At 37.6% G+C, this 22,044-nt stretch overlaps 2 protein-coding genes and 1 long non-coding RNA gene across 3 annotated transcripts in view; 1 reads left to right on the top strand and 2 right to left on the bottom strand.

Annotated features, from left to right (window-relative positions):
* The window catches only part of LOC127501401 (uncharacterized), a 59,116-nt gene extending 56,795 nt beyond the window's left edge, over positions 1–2,321 (top strand). The window contains exon 3 of the long non-coding RNA XR_007926595.1: positions 1,337–2,321. This is a non-coding gene — a long non-coding RNA (uncharacterized LOC127501401). The remainder of the gene's footprint in view (positions 1–1,336) is intronic.
* Positions 2,322–2,553: 232 nt separating this feature from the next.
* arl4ab (ADP-ribosylation factor-like 4ab) lies at positions 2,554–5,214 on the bottom strand. The gene is made up of 2 exons (XM_051873362.1): positions 5,016–5,214; positions 2,554–4,369 (listed from the first exon to the last, which is right to left on the bottom strand). The coding sequence occupies exon 2, from the start codon at positions 4,238–4,240 to the stop codon at positions 3,635–3,637; it is 606 nt and encodes a 201-aa protein (XP_051729322.1). The 5' UTR covers positions 4,241–4,369; positions 5,016–5,214; the 3' UTR covers positions 2,554–3,634.
* A 5,585-nt stretch (positions 5,215–10,799) lies between these two features.
* Positions 10,800–20,981, bottom strand: scin (scinderin). The gene is made up of 16 exons (XM_051873564.1): positions 20,710–20,981; positions 17,981–18,135; positions 17,326–17,487; positions 16,238–16,387; positions 15,948–16,040; positions 15,722–15,854; positions 15,546–15,634; positions 13,965–14,180; positions 13,289–13,425; positions 13,102–13,192; positions 12,760–12,930; positions 12,214–12,391; positions 11,975–12,096; positions 11,710–11,787; positions 11,496–11,556; positions 10,800–11,239 (listed from the first exon to the last, which is right to left on the bottom strand). Exons 1-16 carry the CDS (start codon positions 20,900–20,902, stop codon positions 11,067–11,069), a joined length of 2,202 nt encoding a protein of 733 aa, XP_051729524.1. The 5' UTR covers positions 20,903–20,981; the 3' UTR covers positions 10,800–11,066.
* Positions 20,982–22,044: the final 1,063 nt, after the last annotated feature.

The following is a 22,044-nucleotide window of genomic DNA, read 5'->3' on the forward strand; positions in this document are numbered from 1 at the left end:
GTTCATTAAAATTCCTAAGCTCATCTGCATGACTTGTGAAGCAGAGGTTGTCAGGTATAATTCTCAAGTGCTGTTCTCAAACAAATCAAAGCAGACAGTCGGACAGCCAGATCACACCTCTCTCCAAAGCCTCGTGACCAACCAGGCTGTATTATTGAGTGTTGATGCTGTTACCCTTCAAAATACAACACAGCCCAGCATCTTAAAAAAAAAAAAAAAAAATGTTCAAAAAAGGCCTAATTTGATGATGCTGAGTTCCAAAATATTAATAAAAACTTTCTATCACAGTTTTTTTAGTCTTTTTTTATATATATATTATGAGTTATAATGCCAGAACTGCAAGAGTTTATAACTCGCAATTATGACTTTATTTCTTGCAATTGCAAGATATAAACTCACAATTCTGAGAAAAAAGTCATAATTGCGAGTTTATAACTCGCAATTGCAAGTTTATATCATGCATTTCTGAGAAAAAAGTCAGAATTGCGAGACGTAGACATGCAATTGCGAGGAAAAAAGAATTGCGAGATAGTCGAAATTACATTTTTTATTCAGTGGCGGAAACAAGCTTCCATAAGGAGTTCAAAATGTACAAATCCTGAATTTAATGTCAAAGAACTTTAAATAAACACATTAAAAAAAAAAAAAAAGGTAAGCTTTTTTCAAAATGTGTAATTTTCTGTTGCTGTTTGGATGTCATAAAACACCCATACACTATTAAAAAAAAAAAAAAAAAAGTTTTCTTAACTTAAAAAAGTAAGTGTTCGCTCTGCCCTAAAATTTTAAGTTTAGTCAACTTGAAATGTGAAGTTGTACTATGTTACAACTTGGATAATTGATTTGACTAAACTTAAAATTTTAAGGCAGCACGAATATTTACTTTTTACGTTTTTTTTTTTTTTTTTTTTTTTTTTTGCAGTGAGATGTATCAGAAAAGATTTTTGGGTCATGTTTGCATTTTCTTCTACCACTGGCCATAATTCTAACCTTGAAATCAGGACTAGGCATAAAATAATTTCATACATGTGAAAATCAGCTGAGAATTGAACAAATAGTTCTAATCTGGCTCAGAGGAAGATAGGAATCATGTCTTTGTGGCAATTGGTGATAAAGGAATAAATACAAGACTTCTTCACCTTACAAAGGGTTGTCTAAAGCAAAAATGCTTTGAAATGCACATCAAAGTGTGATGTGTTAGAGCAAAAAAGACACTATTTTTGGAATCAGCACCCTAAAATTAGTAAGCATTCAGCAAATATGATGCAGGACGGTGTTGTAATATATAAAAGCGTGCAATTATGTTTTGAGATGCTAAAATGTGAATTCTCTTTAACAGTCTCCTTATACGAGCACCAAAACAGAAGGTTTTCCACTGAGCGTGATGCTGTGGCTTCTGTGGAGGATACACGTTTGCATTTTTTATGATTTGAGACCCAATTAGAAGCCAATCCCACCTCTATTATCTCTGAAGCCAGTATCACATGATCTGCGTCTGTCATCCAGCTGCCTCCAGAATGCTGAACAGACCAACGTCCAACGAAGGATTCCTGTTTGAACTGGTCAGCTGGTGTACAGGCCCCTCTCCCTGCCTTAAAGCCTCATTGTTCACAGGGAAAGTGTTCTTGTGCTAGAACCGGCTGTGCTAGATGCTCTCCAAACACAACATGCGACTCTGTGGGGCTCCGGGCAAAACCAACTGTGTTGGAAATCTGAGCGGTTACATATCGCAGTTTATAAAAGAACAAATTCTATTTGTGAAGTCTTATTTGACTAAGTGTGAACTCTGTTGGTTTGGCTTGTTATACAAGAACCATTTCTTAATAAAGAATAATATCCCAAAATCAAGTTTTAAAGTTCTTAGAAATGTATTCTTTGATTTTTTTGTAACTAGTCTAAAATGTTATGTGGTATACACATCAAGTAAAAATCACATTTTCCTTACACCTTGGTTTCAGGTTTCATCTTTTTTTCCCCAACAAAAAAGTTTTTTTTTTTTTTTTTAAATTAAAACATTTTTGTTGTTGAATTTCATTCTTTTAATTCTTTTTTTCTTCATTATGATATCAGAACAGTTGTATCATCCTGACATTTTTGGCTATGACAAAACGTAATTCAGAAATTAAATTCATTACAATTTTAAATTGTAAAATTTAAAATAAATAGTTGCAAAGAAAAAAAATAAGCATTGCGTCATTTACCCTAAAACATGAATGACTTTGAGACACATAGCAATACATCACAAATGCAATGTAAAAAAACCAAAATGCACATTAAAAATTCAATCATTTAAATTTAAAACATTTATATAGGTGATCGACAACAGACAGTACATCCTGTCCGGTCACATGCCTAGAACGGGACACATACAGTTCATGTCACCTCTTTTGCATGTCCCAATGACTATAAAAGGTACAACCCTCAGTGACTCATATGTAAAGTGCGTCAAACGATTATCTGACTAAAAATGCAATCAGAAACATTGTCAAGTCATAAACTTTGATAATTAGCATGAGTTCATCATGCAACAGGTATTAATGAGGACTCAAAACATGATAAAGTTTAGTGTAGTTGTGGATTTATTCAAAGTGTACAAACTCTGACACATAAATATGAACATCCCCCAACACACAAGCACTGAGTGACAAACTTACACTTTGAACGTGGAACAGTGGATAGTTAAAAAAAACAAAACAAAACAAAAAAAAAAACGCTTCATTCGAAGCAATACATTACTTCTTTTTTTTGTAACATGATAAACTCTTTACAAAAAAAAATCAGATGCTGCAAGTTCATAGATTAGAAAAGGGAATTTCTAAAGTGCATTTAAACATCTCTTGTCATTTAGGGAATCGCACAATGTGGGTACAGCTAGAAATGACACAAGCAGTCCTCAAGCTTGGGTGAAGCTCAACATGTGTCAGTCAACAGAACTACTTAAGAAGGATAGTACACCTTTAACAAATCTTGACAACTACCACATTCGCCTGTTGACCTACTTTAGTGGTTGACGAAATGCCCTTCTCTGTGATTCCGATCTGATTTAAACATTTGTGCATTCCCAAACAAGTGATCCATAAAGCTTATTCTGGTTCCCCGACCACCAAGACAGCAAACACTCAGAGAAAATGACGAGTGGCCATTCTGGATAAAAACCAATGGGGGAAACATCACCTGAATGTATACATTGGATTTTTCATTATGTCCATGGCAGCTTTGGTAATCAATCCTTCCATTTCAAGACAATACATGAATGCTAGGATACGTGTAACACTTCAGATGCAAAGACAAAGACCAACTCTTCTGCGACCAGTCTTTGTCATTTACAAGTTCATGTCCAGTGTTGTCCTTCATGAGGACTCGATGTACCACAGACCCCATGACGTTGCGTAACACTGTGTTGATGTAAAAGTTCCATGTGATTGTCCCACGGCTGCTACAATCCAACAACCAAAGTGGTAAATCAATATTGTCCTCCTGCGTCTGTATTTATCCAGAACCACCTGGCTGATAAAACTCAACCCGCCGAAACAATAATTCCAGGAGCGCAGGGTGACAAAGGCCCACGGCACGTCACCAGCGGAGCCATCACAGAGGCCTACAACCACATCCAGCTCACATTCCCATCACCAAACAGTCATCTTTTCCTCTTCTGCTGCCTCATCATCTTTCTCCGCTTGATGATCATGGAGTGGAGACGTTCCAGGCCTTCTTGTAGACCTTCTCCGATGATGGCACAGGCCGGTTGGAGGTGCCAGGGCGTGTGAGAGCCGAGCTCGTTCAGCGCCAACATCTGCTCGACCTCACATAGAGGCAGCGCGCTGCGCAGGTCCTGCTTGTTAGCCACCACCAACACGGGCACCCCCTGGTTCTCCTGTAGCCGCGTGATCTTATGCAGCTCCGTTTTGGCCTCCTCCATGCGTTCAGCATCTACCGAGTCCACTACGAACACCAGGCCGTCAGCACACCGTGTATAGGAGCGCCAAAGCGGCCGGAGCTTTTCCTGACCTCCAACATCCCAGAAATGAAAGGTCGCAGTCCGGCCTTTCCCACCGAGAGTCACCTTGATCTTCTCAGTGTTGAAGCCCTTGGTGGGAACAGTGTTCACAAACTCATTGAAGCGTAGCCGGTACAACACCGTGGTCTTACCAGCACAGTCCAAGCCGAGAATAACAATGTGTAGGGCCTGAAAGGACGGCAGGCAGGGAAAGATGGCATGGGGCTCTGATAATCCATTCCCCATCTTGTTCTGCCACTCTGATGAGGATGAAAGCGAACGCGGAGACTCAGGAGACCAGGTGTCGCTGCTGCTACCGCTTCACCAAATATTCACAAGGCTTCTCTCGTTCCCCTGAGAAGCTGCTGCTATAACCTGAAACCAAATGAAAAAGGAGATGATGCAATGAGACCAGCAGTGGAGCACCGTGACACACAGTTTTACAGCTCTCCTTTACTTGGCTGTTCATTTTAAGTAAGCATTGTCATTCTAAAAGCCACACAGATTCAACCTAGCTGGATGTCATTCAGTGCCAGTTGAATGAGGGATGAAACAGCAGGCAGCCCATTTGCACATGTAGCGCCACAGGGGCACCAGAATTACGCATCGGTAAAAATCCTAGAGCGCAAAGGCTCCTGTTCATCTATTCATGCCATTTTATTGTTCAACAGTAGTTGCAGGTTGCAAATATAGGAAAAAGCACCGGTTGGCCTATGTAAACGTGGAAAACACGAGTCTGTCGCAGATCTCTATGGCCATCTGTAGAAGAGCTTTAGGAGGGGCACATCTCCACACATAAAGACATGAATTTTCTTCATTATTTTCTCCCAACAAGTGATTCAACATGAGAGGCATTATAATTTTGTGCGCTGAAAATGTTTAACATGCCCCAGGAGGCTAGAGCTTCGTTACCAAAATAATAAGTTACTCTAAATTATATTATTTAATAGACTGTTATTTTTCTTTCATTTAAGCTTTGCAAGCACCCGCGTATGGAAATAAAATCTCATTCGGTACCCACCTTATTTAGTGCGATCCTTGCGTTACACGTTAGCTCGGTAGATGAAAATGTTTGGTACTATTTCCAAAATATTGTTGCCATTCAGATCAGCTGAGCCGACAAGTGTATCCACTCCCTGTAACAGCGCCTGTTTCACTGACTCTACAGCGAGAAGCATTCCACTTCATTCTAGCAGGGTTGGCTCCGCCCACTCTGTGGAACAACGCGCTGATTGGTTCAATTTAGTGAGCGCGTGTTATTTTCTTTGGAGTTTGATTGGTGAAAAGTCAAGCCTGTCGTCTTTTGGCACACACCTCCTCACCACCTGTTAACGTCGCTCAAGGCGTTTAAAGTTTGAGAGACGCGCTTTCAGGTGAGCGTTATAAAGCTTTAGCTGGAAAACCAAAGTTTGGGTGTGCTTTTTTGTTTAAATGTACAGTATTATTGGTAATAACCACTTCATCCAGCGTTTTGCCCCCTGTGTTCTAATATATTTCGTTATATGTGCGTAGGCTTATGTTTTATTGAGTGAGACACTGCTTAAAACAGTGTGAGAATGAGCTATCTGATTAATTTAGACTAAATCAAGAAACGATTCAGTCCGTTTGGTAACGCTTTGAGCAATTAATTCGAAAGAACCGACTCGGGTTATTCATTGAGTTCGATTCTAACATATTATTAAACAAAAATAAAGGGGTTTATGTATGTTAACGTAACTTAACATAACTTATTTAAAACAAAACTGTGTCCCAGTAAAAGAGTCTTGCCCCTGAACTTTAACCTTAAAAGAAGTGAAGGCAGGTCAACAACATGTAGGCCTATGAAAACTAATTAAATTACTATGTAGTGGAAAGCAAAATAGAATAAACATAAGTGAGCCAGTCCTGTCAAAGAAAGGAGGCGTATCAAAGTGTCAGAACAATTAGCAGTGCTTTCAATAGACAATTACCCCGTGATGGACGTGCTGTCACGTACACCACACATCTATTCATACACCGGAGATCTAACTACTGAATACCCTAGACTGGCTTGATTGCTCGTTCTCAAACAATCGTTCGTCTGAGCTTGTTAATAAACTAGTTAATTCATTCAGTACTGGTTAGTTAGTCTGTCACTTAAAAAGACGACATGACTTTACAATCACATTCGCATGTCCAGTGAAATATGCATATTCAACAAAGTGTACAAAATACGTTACAAAAATAACGCATGGAAACTAATGGACGTTTTAAGGGTTGATTACTTACCGATTAATCAAGCCGTTTGGGGTAACAATTTTGCTGATTTTAAAACCTACAGTTATTATTGGTTATATAAAATGATTTTTATAAAAAAAAAAAATAATAAAATAAAGCAGTTTTAGCAGCACTCAGTATGTGTAAACCTATGTTTGGATGAAGAAAGTGTTAGGCCTATCATGTTATTCCTAATGCATTTTGTCCGTAAACTTTTTGTTTTACTTGTGCGCCATCTTGTGGTCTTGGAAGGAAATACCACATGGGCTGTTATTGTTCACCCTTGATACGTTAAATTGCTTAACACGTTTACTCCAGAATCATGGGATAAGTGAGCATATTTATTCTATTCGTTGGATATCCCATGAAACAAACTCCAGTTTTTTGTTTGTTTGTTTGTTTTTTTACGTTTTACAGTTGAACTTTATTCCTGTTCACAACTGAAACAGTAGGAAACTAGTAAAAAATAGCTCAAAATAACAGTAACATTTTTTTTTTTTTTTTTTTTTTTTTTACAGTTGTGGGGGAAATGGAATGATAAACCAAGTATTTCGTTCTTTCTTTCTTTTTTCTTTTTTACTTTGTTTCTTTGTCACAAATGGGGCCACTGGCATGTTTACAGCAAGTTTTTTGACCATGGTGTATATATAAGGCAGAGCAATCTTTTGTGTACAGGTTTGGCTATACAGTCATGTGAAAAAGTTATTGAATTCCATGATTTTCCATATCAGGACATAATAAGAAATCATCTTTTCCTTGGCAGGTCTTAAAATTTGGAAAATAAAACCTTAGATGAACAACAACACACGACATATTACACCGTGTCATTATTTATTTAACAAAAACTAGGGCAAAATGGAAAAGGGTGACAAACTAAGGACACCCTTACTGCTAATATAGGAATTAAGAGGGTAAGTAACAGTCAGGCACTGCTAATCAAATACCTTTGATTAATTGATCACCAGCAAGTGTGTTCACCTCTATAAAAGCTGAAGTTTTGGCAGTTTGCTGGTCTGGAGCCTTCAGATGTGTGTTAACACAATGCCAAGGAGGAAAGACATCAGCAATGATCTTAGGGAAGCAATTTTTGCTGCCATTAATCTTAGAAGAATTATAAGGCCATTTCCAAACAATTTGAAGTCCTTCCTTCTACAGTAAAGAAGATTATTCACAAGTGGAAAACATTCAAAACAGACACCAATCTTCCCAAAAGTGGCAAATTCACCCCAAGATCAGACTGTGTGATGCTCAGAGAAATTTCAGACAACCCAAGAACTACACCTCAGACTCTACAGGCCTCAGTTAACATGTTAAATGATAAAGTTCATGACAGTACAATTAGAAAAAGATGGGACAATGGCATGTTTAGAAGGGTTTCCAGGAGAAAGCTCTTCTCTCAAAAAAACATGGCAGCACGATTTGCAAAGTTGTATCTGAGCAAACCACAAGACTTCTGGAACAAAGACAAGACCATAGTGGAGATGTTTGGCATTAATTCACAGCACCAAGTTTGGTGAAAACTAAACACAGCATATCAGCACAAACACCTCACACCAAAAGTCAAGCATGCGGGTATAGGGCTGATGATTTTGGGCTTGTTTTGTAGCCACAGGACCTGGGAACCTCACAGTCATTGAGTTGACCATGAACTCCTCCATATACCAAAGTATTCTAGAGTCAAATGTGAGGCCATCCGTCTGACAGCTAAAGCTTGGCCAAAATTGGGTCATGCAACTGGACAATGATCTGAAGATCACCAGCAGCATGACTGAAAAAGAAAAGAATCAAAGTGTTGCAATGGCCCAGTCAAGTCCAGACCTCAAAAGCTGTGGCGAGAGTTGTGCAGAGACAAATGCCCACAAACCTCAATAAACTGGAGCAACGTTGTAAAGAAGAATGGGCCAAAATTCCTCCAGAATGACGTGAGAGACTGATAATACAGAAAATGATTATTGTAAGTTATTGATGCTAAAAGTAGATATATAAGCAATTGAATCATAGGGTGTCCTTAGTTTGTCTCCCATGGCTTTTCCATCTTGGTTTTATTTTTTTTTTAAATAAATAATGATACAGTCATGTGTTTACAAAGATATGTCATGTGCTGTTGTTCATTTGAGGTAATATTTTCCAAATTTTAAGACCTGCCAAGGACCAGATGATTCTTTATTATGTCCTGATATGGAAAACCATGGAATTCAATAGGGTGTCCTAACTTTTTCACATGACTGTACATGTGAGGTCCAAATTATTCTCACTTTTCAAAATTTTATATATAGCACCAACTAGTGAGCCACCCTTATGAAAAAGAAGTATACTTCAAGTTTTTTTCAAGTATATTTAAGTAATATTCAAGTATAAGTATACTTTATGTAGTAAGTATACTAGTATCAATGCTCTAGTAGTAAACTTGTAAGTGTACTATTTCAATAACGCTTGGGACTAAATTGGCCCAATTGAAGTATACGTTTAAGTGTACTATAAGTGTAACAGTAGTAACTAGTTCACAGCTACGTTTCTCATTTGTACTGCATCTGTCCTACAAGTAAACTTATAAGTATACTAGTAGTTTACTATTTTAATACTATAGTACATTTTTAGTATATGAAAGTACACTTTGAAATATACTCTCAGTAAACTACTAGTTTAGTGCAAGTATACTTGTAAGTTTTCTTTAAGTGAGCATAACATCACACTTATAGTTTACTTTTTATATATTATTTTTGCACTTAAAGTATACTACTATGTTCCAATTCAGGTATTATTCTTTTATACCTTGTAATAACTCTTTCCATTTAAAAAACATTTTATTCCAGCTTCATGAATCCTTTTTTATCAACACTTAAATATGGGTAAGTTTCATTTAAAAAAAAAAAAAAAAAAAAAAGAAAAGAAAAAAAAGGGGGGGGAAACATTTTAAACAAAAAGCTGAGAAAATTGCATTTTTTTCAAAGACTATGTCCGGATGGGATTCAGAACGATGATCAAACACAGGTGGAGTAGATCGAGTCCATAAACACCCCCAAAGCTTCATAGTCCTCATTCAGTAACGTTATGCAGTTTTGATTTATATGCTGTTTAATGTTTAATGATCGCTTTATTTTACATTTGTGTGACTAATCTTCTATCTCTTGTTTCAGCTTCATCTCCTGCATTTTGATCCGGAGATTCTGTAACAGCGCCCCCTACCGTATAGCCTGAAAATTCAGTCAATGGCGAGGAAAGAGTGAAGTAGATTTGAAGTAAATTCCTACACTACCAGTAGACTAGCCTACACACAAAATTCAGATACTCAGAATTAGGAATATATCTGTTTTCTTTATAAATAAATATTTTCAAACTATGTACTTTTATACTATTCTTTTATAAATATACTTTTAAGTATATCTTGATCAAAAGACTGAGTCCAAGTATAGGTCAAATATACTTAGACTTTTCTGTCAGTATAAGTCATGTATACTTAAGTGCACTTTTAAGTATATTTCTCAGAAGTACATAAAGTATATTTCTGAGAAGTATATAAAAAGTAGACTGAAAGTATACTTTCTTATTTTCAATTTAAAAGAAGTATACTAAAAGCACACTTGAATAAACTTCTTTTTCGTGAGGGCAGACCTTGCTAGTTAAAAATGCTCATAATGTTCCAGAAGATGTTAGTCTGTAAATCTAATGATGTGCACAGGTGAGGGTGAGGGTTAGTTTTAGGGATAGGGTTTGGATTAGGACATAGAGGCTTACAGGGCTTAGATTAAGCCAGGGCCTTAGTTCAATTAGGATATTTAAGTAGCTTTTATAAACATGCCTTTAAAAAAAAAAAAAAAAAAACATTACTGGTGTGCATCTTGAAATAAAACAATGGCACTGACATATTTTACATATTTTAAGTGCAAATTGCTTTTAGTTAAAACAGCTCAAACATGGGACTAGGCTTAAACCTTGTGAAACTGAGGGAGAAAGTATCATTATACCGATATAATAAAAACAGTTTAAGTCTATGAGATGTTCTCACTAACATAGTTAATTAAGTGAAACATTATAATTCCCCCTTTCTTTAATCATGAGTGTATCATGCATTTGACCAAACCATTTGGCTGTCCATGCACAATGCATCATCACTACCAGCCCTTAACACTCATTTCACCATTTCACCAATATTAAAGATTCCTGTCAGCCTGCCCAGACTGGTTTAAAAAAATAATTTGTATCCTACTAAGATCAAATACTTACAGTTTGTATGTACCAAATAAAGTAAATATTATTTACAATAAAGATAGTCCATTGGGTGTGATGAACTTTAACCCTTACCTTTACAAAATATGTATTTCTTAAATTTGTGTGTAATATGTAGCCTACATGTATCATAGTAGTGCCATGACGATGCTGTAAGTACTTTAGAGTACTATGGAAATTCATTTGGTACATAAATTTTAGTATCATGGTGTTTTTCAAAGTACCATGTTATTATTTTCCTATACCATCACTTGGCCATAGTACTTTCACAGTATTTTTGTGTGCATTGGCGGTCTTTTGTCTTTAGGGGGCTCTTGTGAGCTGCATTGACTAAGAAAAGACATTTTTCAAAAATGTATTGATTCTTTATTTGTACAATTTCAAATCATGCTTACAGAAACCCAGAGCAGAAATATAAATCTGTGCAAACAATTCTAAGAGAAATACACTTTATGTTCTGAAGAGTGTTGAGTACCTTAATATGTTGGACATGTGGCATATTTTTAGTAGGATATTAAAGGAACAGTCCAATATAATTCACTCATCATGCCTCAGTAAACAATCTGTTTTATCTTTCTGTTGAGTTCAGGATTGGAATGAACTGCAGTCCTCAGTTAACCTGCAGTGATTTCACTGCTCTTGCCATGAGGTCACTGTCCCATCGCGAGGCGTCCCACCCCAGGAACCAGCCGGTGAAAGTGGGCGGTTCATGCCCCTGCTTTACCACCACCACAGATGTCTCCTTGTCCCGTCCCGATGGGTCTGTCTCAATGTATGTTTTTGCTGCAAAGGTACAAAATACTTATTGAAAATATTGAATTACCATATTTATTAGTTTACAAAGACAGGATGTAATCAAAATATTGATTTTACATGATTTTTGGATTTTATATTTTATGTTTAAGCTGTATCGTGTGAATCATGTCATCTGTTCAGGTAAGTATGCTGTTCAACTTGTTGAAACCCTAAAGGGGTTTCAGTTTTGTATTCAAATTATGTAGAAAAATGTTTTAAGGAATGTGCGCCTGCTGAATCTCACCAGATTTGACAGACTCAGTCCTCTCCACCTCGTTGGCATCCTTTCCAATCCACACAAACACCTGAGAGATGAAATCAGGGGTCAGAGACACGTACCACACGCTAACCCATAAAAGTCAGGAGATATTTTTGAATATTAAAGATTGTCAGAGACAACTGCTTTGACTCTTAGAGATAATCTTGAAGAAAGTCATAAAAAGAGATAACTCTCTAACCTGATCCCAGGTATCCAGTAACATGACATCATCCTCTGCCAGGTCATCTTGGTTAAACTCACCAGGTACTTCTTCAATCTGTAGTTGTAAAAATGCATAGTTAGTGTCCAAACAATATTTTGCCTATATGTAGTGGTATCAGAAAGTCAAGGCATGTTTTACATTTTCTGCAATGTCTTCCATGCAAAATTACTACTCAAATCAATAGTCTAAAGTGAAACTGAACTGGACTTTGGTTCTCTCTTATCAGGTCTAGGATACTCACGATGAACCTTCCGCTTTTGTTGGAGCAGGCGAACAGTCTGGGAGGATGTGTTATCGTTTTACTCTCCAACATCTCAGATTTCTGATACTCTGTCTTTCCACCCAGAGCCTTCCAGAAGTCCTCTTTAAATGGAAAATGAGCAATAAGTATATAAATAAATGTAGAACTTCATTCCACTCACAATGTGTGAGTAAAGAGTATGAAGAGTGTGAATTGAATCTATTACATATAGGCCATACCAGGCTCATTTCCTTCAGTAACTGCCTTGGTTTTGCACTTCAGCTTCTCACTCATGTACTTTGCCCCTCGTTCCTCTTCCTCGGTCGCCCCCTTCCCCTTCCATATGTATCCATCCCCTTGAGGTAACTTCAGCAGGTAGGCATCATTGGTGTTCAAACTTGATGCTTTAGCATCTACCTGTTAGACCACAAACCAGCAAACTCAAAGTACATATCTAAATTAAAAATAGGTCATTCTAACCAAAGATGGTCAAAACTGTTTTGGAAAATCAAGCAGATCTCCACCATCTTGGCCTAGAAGATCTGCCAATGCTAACCAGAGTGACCTAGATAGTCTAGCATGTCAATTTCAGCTCCACCACATGGCGGTCTACTGAATCAACCACCTAAACCAACTTGGATCATCTACTAACTATAAATAATCAGGTTAGACATGGAAACCATGCACAAGAAACTTGGTTTAGCTGGATCTTCCTTTTCCTGATAATTTCATATGACCAAATTCATGGTTCTGGACATTGTGCTTCACCAGAGACCAGGACTCACCTCACAAATTCGAGTAATGGTGCCCAGGTTCTTGCGCACTTGAAAGAGGCGGGTTGGAGGTGCGGGTGCCTGTCCTCCCTTTCTAGAAGTCCCATTCTTATACACGATCAGAGGCTTGTCTTTGAAGAGACTCAGCAAATGAGGTGGTTCCTTTCCTTGAGTCACTCGCACCTGGATGAACATGGAATGGAGCCATTATAAGATAACAACACTGGGCTGGTCATGTTTAGTCAGGGCTGTAAAACCCCTGGATGTACATCATTGTGGCCCCAGTCATCAAGTCCATAATTCAGCCCTAATTACAGTCAATAAATGAGTAGATAAAATTCAAATTCCCCTTACCTGAACGGCATTTCCTCCCAGCGAACGGTCCAGCTCAACCGTGAGAAAGGCTGAAGCTGTCAGTTCATCTATTGTGCTGCTGGAACCTTGCCTGAGGGTGAAAGCATAGAGTGATAAGCCTTATTTGATTCTTTTTGTGCATGATTTGACTCCCCCTCCAGAAACTATCCACTTCTACAGGGCTTACCAAGTATAAATGATTTCTCCCTTGGTGTAAGTATATAAAATGATATAGCAGTCCCCTCCATAGAATTGGCCGTATGTCTCTGGGTCTACAGGAACCTTGGTATCACCTGCGCTTTTACCACACTCCACTCTCCAAATCTGTGAAACAACACAAGATTAAGAATATCTATCAAATATATTCACATTTTAGAGGGGCTGGATTTTATCAGATGATTTTCTTTGATAATAGAGAACAATCTGTGATTGTTGTGCAATTAAGTCTTCTTAAGATGCGCTCAAATTAGGGAAATTTGTGTACAAAAAGGTCTATTGTCAGTAGTGTAGCAATGTATAAAGCACAGCTCACATAGAAGTCACTTTCAAACCAAGCAGCTTTCTGCTGGTCAACACAACAAATCAGCATGAACCCGTTACGAAATTTGGGTGGGAAAATCTTTGGCTCTCACGCAAAATTCCAGATCGCATGGATTCCTATTAACATCTCGCCTGTGAACATTAGCTAAAAAGCGATAAGTGTAGCTGCACCTTTTGAATGCAAAAGTTCTTCAGCACCATATCATAATTTTAGCTTCAAGTTTCATTTTGAGTGTCATTTTGACAGTAAGGTGCTTATCTGCAAGCAACACAAGCACAATTTCACTTATACAATCTCTGATCTCTTGTATGCAAATAGTGACCTGGGTTTTTCCAGTGCCGTCATCAACCATGTTGTACTGAGCAGCCATTTGATGAGACTCATGCAGCTTGGAAGCATCAAACTTGGATTGTTGAATCTTGGCGATCCGCTCAGTGACAAAGACTCTGCCTAGACCCTCAGCCTGGTCCTTCTCTTTCCAGGTTTTGAAGAACTGCTTAAAGATGGGTGTCTCTCCACCCTCTGGAAGGACCTGGATCTGCGTACAAGGAAGAAAAGACCTGGATGACTCGAAGATTAATTTACTGTTTCCCTGTCTGAAGAAAACAAAATGTACAAAAATTGAACCTAGAGGCATACAACGGTTTGTCACTGGGGCAATACCCTAAAGGGTTAGTTCACCCAAAAATGAAAATGATGTCATTTATTACTCACCCTCATGTTGTTCTACACCCGTAAGACCTTCGTTCATCTTCGGAACACAAAATAAGATATTTTTTATGAAATCCGATGGCTCAGTGAGGCCTCTATTGCCAGCAATGTCGCCGAACTTCTCCAGATCCAGAAAGGTACTCAAAACATATCTAAAACAGTTCATGTGACTACAGTGGTTCTACCATAATATTATAAAACGACGAGAATACTTTTTGTGCACCAAAAAAACAAAATAACATCTTTTCAACAATATCTAGTGATGGCCGATTTCAAAACACTGCTTCGAAGATTTACGAATCTTTTGTTTCAAATCAGTTGTTCGGAGTGCCAAAGCCACGTGATTTCAGCAGTTTGGCAGTTTGATACGCGCTTTGAACCACTGATTCAAAACAAAAGATTGGTAAAGCTTCAAAGCTTCATGAAGCAGTGTTTTGAAATCGCCCATCACTAGATACTGTTGAAAAGTCGTTATTTTGGTTTTTTGGCGCACAAAAAGTCTTCTCGTCGCTTTATGATATTAAGGTAGAACCACTGTAGTCACATGAACTGTTTTAAATATGTTTTGAGTACCTTTCTGGATCTTGAGAGGTTCGGTGACATTGCTGGCAAATAGAGGCCTCACTGAGCCATCGGATTTCATCAAAAATATCTTAATTTGTGTTCCGAAGATAAACAAAGGTCTTACGGGTGTAGAACGACATGAGGGTGAGTAATAAATGACAGAATTTTCATTTTTGGGTGAACTAACCCTTTAAAGGGGCAACTTTGTACATTATTAAACCCCTAAACAGTTAATATTAGTACCTTAGAGTAGACTCTAAAAAATGCTAGGTTGTTTCAACCCAAATTTGTGTCAAATATGGACAAAACCAGATGTTGGGTTAAATTTTTAAATTACATTTTTAACCCAAAGGTTAGGTTTGTTCATATTTGACCCAAATTTGGGTTGAAACAACCCAGCATTTTTAGAGTGTAGTAATGTGTACTCTTAAGGTACTTCTATAAACATTTTAGCAGTAAATAAGGTACAAAGATGTCCCATTGAGGGTATTGCCCCGGCGAGAAGCTGTTGTACCCCTAAAAGTACAATATTTTTTTTCAGTGTTGCTACATCGATGAGTGATTCACTCATTCAAGTTAATAAATGATAATGCAGCAAAACATAAACACATATTTAATGTTTCTAAACCTGGGTGTTTTCAGGATATCCCATCTGCTTAATGAAACCCTCAGCTGTTTTCATGGCTTCCTTCCTCTCACTTGGATTTGCGTTGCGGCCTAGATCATCAAAAATAAGGTCAGGTACCTCTTTAAATAGTGAATGTCACACAACTCCTTTGTTTAATTGCTTCAGTTTACAGATACCTTTCCACACAAAGATCATTTTGCTTTTTCCATGGTCCAGAATGAAGCATTCCTCAGACAACAGGTCACTTTGGTTAAACGGATTCTCTTCTGACACAAGTGTCACTTGCATTTTTCCTGTTGCATCTGATACCTGTAAAGCGCAATGGTATTTAAGTAATAACCTGTTACAGTTCCCGTGTATTGAATTTGCATATAGATGAAATTAACTTATTGACTTGTTTACCATGTAAAGTTTGGCCATTTTCCTGTTTGACATGTCAGCAACTGCATCCTCATTATCGTCACCTTCAGGGATTTCAGGCTTCGCACCGAGAACCTGTGATGTGCAAAGCCAAGGTATAAAATGTCAAACTTTCCAGCTAAACCAGATATCATACTTCCTATAGCAAACATCGGTTTAACTGTTAAATTCGTGGTAAAAAAAATAAGCAAGTTCTACCGAATGCTTAAGATTCTGTTGCATGCAAAATCAGACAAACTTAAGATGTTTGATTTGACACTTTTATTTGATACCTTTGTCATTTCTGCAGGCTCCTGTCCTTCCTCTACAACCACCAGCTGGGCCCGTCCATTCCTTTCATTGTCTCGGATGCCAGTAGCCACCTGTGCAGCTTTGAGGCGCTCAAACTTGTTGCACTTAGATCCACACCATTGGTAGATTACCTAGTTTCAGAAATCTGTTCAATTTTTGGGGATCTTGTTACACATAAAGACAAATCACTGGCAGACTTCCAAGGAAGACATCAATCTCAAAAATCTATTTCTTTCTTGATAATTTTGTCAGTGACACATGAGCTTTCTTAGGAAATAATATTTTCGGGTTGCCTCTATACCTTTGAAAATATCACCATATAGTTGTTTACACTGTCATTGTGGAATGGCATCAGTCAGGATTTGTCTGTGCTGTTTATTTGTGACTGGTCTTTAATTTCCATTAGAGATTTGAGAGAGTGGAACACTAAGTGTGCTTTCAAATCATTCAGTCAAATGGTATTATCACATTTAATCTTCCTGTAAACTATATTCCATGCAATGCATGGTCAGCAAGAGCCTGTTAGATGCTTAATGGATGCATCTGTTGTTTGGAGTGAGGCATGGTTCATCCCCTTGTGCGCTCATAACATTTGTTCTACACAGTATGTTGACAGTCAAAGTAATTTGACAGCAATCCAATTATATAACCCACCCAAAGTGCATACAGAGAGGATATTAAATACACACTGCACAAGTGAACCAGCCAGTTATTGTCTATGAAAAAAGAAAGTGTAATACATGCCATTTCTGTAGGTATTCTATCTGGGATATCCTAACTCAGGGTAAGCAGCAGTTCTTTTGCTGTTTATTGAAAACACAGTGTGGACATTTTTGCTAAATAATTCCATAGGTATTTCAATGAAAAAGAGAGTCGGACTAGAGAGTTGAACTTGTAAGCCAAAAGTCGTGGGTTCGAGTTTCACTACTGGCAGGAAATCAGTAAATGAACAGCACTCTCTTTCACTGTCATTACCCATACTTGGCTACACTTCACTTTCTTTCTTAATTTTTTAAAAATATCTATCTAATGCAGCTATTCGTATGTTTGTTGATGCAACAGGTCTTACCGCTCCCAGATCAGCTATGAAGCAGTCGCCATTGTTGAAGCTGGCCCAGGCGAGAGGCACTTCTGTGGCCCGGACTGTGCGCCTGCCCTTGATGTGGAAGAGCCGACGGGCAGTAAGATCATTGATGACCACGTGTTGAAATCCTGATGCCACACCTCCGGCCTGAGGAGGTAAGAAAATATTTTTCTCATTTTTCCTCAGCTCCTTCTTCTTGTTTTTCCATTTTTAAACACTTTCCGTTTTTAAACCCATTAATTATTTTCAGTCTGAGGCCAAATGCAACACTGAGGGGTTGAGTGTCCCCAAACACATGCTATAACACAACATCCCCTCAGACCATCATGGAAGTTTGGGCTTTTGAAAAACAGAAGGTCCTAAGTGGGAAGGTATTTGAGGAGTAGATTTTACCTCACCCAAATTGTAAACAAAATGACTAATGCTAGATTTGCACTGTGAAGTCTAGGAAACATTTTCTCAATTTGCAAATAAATACTGCAGCAACTGTCAGCCTTTCCATCAGTTTAAACAGCAGCTTTGTGTTTAACATAAGGCAGACTTGAAGTAAAATGAAGAATAGTACACTGTTAGGAGTCACAAAAACTAAAAGAAAAGTGTTGTGAGAGCAGGAACAGAAGGGACATAAACTGTCTCAAACCTTATATGTGATCCCGCCTTTAAAGTAGCTGGTAAAGTGGTTGGACTCAAAACCCTGGAGTTCACGGTACTGGACTGGTTTGCCTCCCAGGTGATCATCCATCTGAATGGTAAAGATGGCTGCTGCTGTGCTTTCATCTTGGGTGCATTCTTTACCTAGAGAGAGAGAGAAAGTATAGAGGGACTTCATCCACACCTACTTCTGTGGACTATTATTTTTATTCAGGTTAATATTTAAGTGATAGTTTTTCTTTTATTCTTTTACACTTTCAGCTCCTCAAAGGCTTGAGCATCGCATTGCTAAACCAGAAAGAGCTGTTTGTTTTCACACTTGACGACAACTAATACCCACTAACACCCAAACAGTGTTTGTTCAATTTTTACACTTTAAAGCCTTCTGTATTAAGTGTTGCTTGTGACCACAGATGTGTTGTGGGAGGTAAAAGGCCTTTCTATGCGATGCTGCCCATTTGCGGCAAGCTTTTTTTAGGGTAAATGACTTGGCAACAAAGACATGATGGGCAGAAACATCATTAAGGAATCCATTTACATTGGAATTGGTTAATGACTCATAATGGAGGCTGTTTTGTGTGTGTGTGGTTACGATCACATACACTCAAGGCCAAAACATCACAGCGATATTGACATCTCTGAAACATCTAATGGAGTAAAGAAAGTGCTTACACTTAGCAGAGGAAGGAAGCTGTATTAAGCGCACATGGTTTCTGGCAACTAAATGGCTTCTTATATTTCTGTGATCTTCTTTGAGAAAACTGGTGACATTAAAGGGTTAGTTCACCCAAAAATGAAAATGTATCTGTCATTTATTACTCACCCTCATGTCGTTCCACACCCGTAAGACCTTCGTTCATCCTCGGAACACAAATTAAGATATTTTTGATGAAATCTGATGGCTCAGTGAGGCCTCCATTGACAGCAAGTGAATTTACACTTTAAAACGCCCAGAAAGGTACTAAAGATATATTTTAAACAGTTAATGTGACTACAGTGGTTCAACCTTAATGTTATGAAGCGATGAGAATACTTTTTGTGCGGCAAAAAAACAAAATAAAGACTTTATTCAACAATATCTAGTTTCAAAACTCTGCTTCATGAAGCTTTAAAGCTTTACGAATCTTTTGTTTTGAACTGCCAAAGTCATGTGAACCATTGAAATTTCGAAACACTTATGACGAAGCCTCGTTTACTGAAATTATGTGACTTTCACGCTCTGAACCAATGATTCGAAACAAAAGATTCATAAAGCTTCAAACCTTCATGAAGCATTGTATTGAAATCGCCAATCAGATATTGTTAAATAAAGTTATTTTGTTTTTTTTTTGGCACACAAAAAGTATTCTCATTGCTTCATAACATTAAGGTTGAACCACTGTAGTCACATAAACTGTTTTAAATATATGTTTAGTACCTTTCTGGGCGTTTGAAAGTGTAAATTAACTTGCTGTCAATGGAGGCCTCACTGAGCCATCAGATTTCATCAAAAATATCTTAATTTGTTTTCCAAAGATGAACGAAGGTCTTGCGGGTGTGGAACGACATCAGGGTGAGTAATTAATGACAGAATTTTCATTTTTGGGTGAACTAACCCTTTAACAGAACTTTAATATTATAATTCTTTTGTAGACTCTGCCAGAGTAAAATACATAAACTCTGCTCATTATTTCATTTTCTACATGTTCTTCCTGTGTTTTCTACTCGTTTGCAACTTGACCACAAAAGTTTATTTTTTGAAATGGCAGTGACACAGCTTTTTGAAGCAATCGGAGCGTGCATATCTATGCCTGAGGCTTCACCACAACACATATCATGAATTAAATATCAAGTTTTTAGGAAGTCGCATCACATGACATTTTGATCTTGTCATAAAAAGTAAAATTATAAAACATTTTTAGAGATTTATTCACCTTCACCTATGACATCTTGACATAAAGGACTGCGGGGGTCCTCTTTATGACATATTTTTTTCCCCTGCATGTTTGTGCATGTTGCCTGGACCACATGATTTTAAATATTAATAAGCAGTAAATAAATCAATAAATCGTAAAAATTAATATTTAAAGATTATGCCAAACTACTTAAAAATTCTGTGAATGAGGCTTCTTTCTGTTGTATCACCGAGACATTTTTGACTTCAAAATATCAAATTGAATTTTAATACATAAATTAAAATATGCTCTTCATAGAGTAGGTGCATAGATGAAAGTCCAATATTAAAACCAGGAGACCCAGTACCGGCTTCTGAGAATGAACTTTACAACCTTCATATTACTAAAGCGTCCTTTTTATAGGGGCCATATACTTTGCTCAGGCTATCTGTTGGTGTATTTACAATATGCTCATTTGAGTATCATTTCAGGTGATTTGCTGTCGTCTTTCCTCAACCTTTTATGTAGTGACTGAGATTTTGCAGTTTCTTTTTTCTCAAATAATCATCATTCATACAGATCTGGACAAAAGTTTGCGAATATAACTTTGACCTGATACCCTCTTGAACGTTTAAGGTACTAGATTAGTAAAGGTACTGAGGTAGTTAAGGTGCTGAGATTAGACATTTTACTGTTTAATTGCATTCACATGCACTTTTGAGTAAAGAATATATAATATAATATAATATAATATAATATAATATAATATAATATAATATTTGTGTTAAGAGTTGATTCAAAACATTTAAGCTCTTCTCTAAAGTACAGAACAACTACTGCTTACCCAGCCAGAAATGCAGATCATAGAAACACGAGTTCTTCTGTTTGACAGTGTGGAGCACCAGGTAGGCATCACCTATGTAGAAGTTCCCATGTAAGTTGTCAGGCACAGGGACCAGTTCCATCTTTTCAATTCTCCATATCTGGAGACCGGCGTTTTGGCCAGCCCGCTCGAACTCTTTGTGGTGAAGCCCCATGTCTGAGAGAGGTGTGCGCAGATGAGCTGAGAGGCAGACAGTGTACTTCTGTGGCCTGACAGCACTGAATCAATAACAGCAGTGTGCAGATGTCTTCACTGACACATTTAAGTGGGTGTGTTCAGAAACATGAAGTAGTTAAACACTCAGAGAGAGAGAGAGAGAGAGAGAGAGAGAGAGAGAGAGAGAGAGAGAGAGAGAGAGAGAGAGAGAGAGAAGTGCCATGTAAAAAAAGATCTTTTTTTTCTTCTTCTTTTGCTCATGTTATAAAGCCACGTCAGTCAACTTTAAATGAAAACAGGCAAAAAATAGTCAAAACTACATTTATTTATTTACATTCACAGCACATTTATTTCTACATTTCTGACTTAAGTATCTACTGTTTGGAATAGCAAATATTGCAAAGGACTTCCAAGATAATGGACACCCTCCAAAGGTTTGATATAAAGAGCCTGTTTAGTGTCTGATCAAGATATGCATTGGGAGACTGACAGCTAAAACCTAAATACATCAGCTTTTGAGGTTCTGTCACTGTTGCACTACAAGGATCACACATTTTACATATTGCAATTTATACACCATCATATTACCTTGTTTGTTTGTTTTTTATTCATACACATTTTAAGCGAATTTCTGCCAACCACAATTAGTCTCATGACTAATGCTGTGCACATATGTACATTTCTACAGAATTATTACTATGAGTCACAGTGCAACTTATCTTGCATGGTTTAATTAGGTTAGGTAGAAGATGTATAAAAACCACTGGAAAAAAAAAACAGCAATTTAGAGGATAGTAATCTGATATGAAAGATTTCACTATAGATAAGAAAAAACACAGAAACCATGACACCATGTGACTAAAAAGGAAACTAATTTATTTGGTAGTTCAACATCTCTCAAGAAGTCAAGGGTGTAGCTGTTATATACAGTCGCTGAGTTACCTTCTAGTCCCTGGCAAGGAATAGCTTAAACATGTGCCAGCGAAACAACCACAACTATCTATTTAAATCCAGAGTAAACAGACTTGTCATGTCAACCTACATTATGCACAGAGAAGTGAATATGAGATGTAAAAAGAAGAAACCCTTTGTAGACCAAACCTATCAGAGCAAACCATCAGAAGTTTGCTAGTTGAACTC

This window comes from Ctenopharyngodon idella, chromosome 19 (assembly GCF_019924925.1).
Source record: "Ctenopharyngodon idella isolate HZGC_01 chromosome 19, HZGC01, whole genome shotgun sequence".
Classification (NCBI taxonomy): domain Eukaryota; kingdom Metazoa; phylum Chordata; class Actinopteri; order Cypriniformes; family Xenocyprididae; genus Ctenopharyngodon; species Ctenopharyngodon idella.

What these genes read in the sequence shown, in the direction of transcription:
- arl4ab (XM_051873362.1), bottom strand. Translation starts at nt 4,240, where the DNA reads ATGGGGAATGGATTATCAGAGCCCCATGCCATCTTTCCCTGCCTGCCG.
- scin (XM_051873564.1), bottom strand. Translation starts at nt 20,902, where the DNA reads ATGGGGCTTCACCACAAAGAGTTCGAGCGGGCTGGCCAAAACGCCGGT. An exon ending in AAGGCGGGATCACATATAAG is followed by an intron (nt 17,488 to 17,980) that starts GTTTGAGACAGT and finishes TTACCTCCTCAG; the next exon opens with GCCGGAGGTGTGGCATCAGG. An exon ending in TACTGAAGGAAATGAGCCTG is followed by an intron (nt 12,097 to 12,213) that starts GTATGGCCTATA and finishes TTCCATTTAAAG; the next exon opens with AGGACTTCTGGAAGGCTCTG.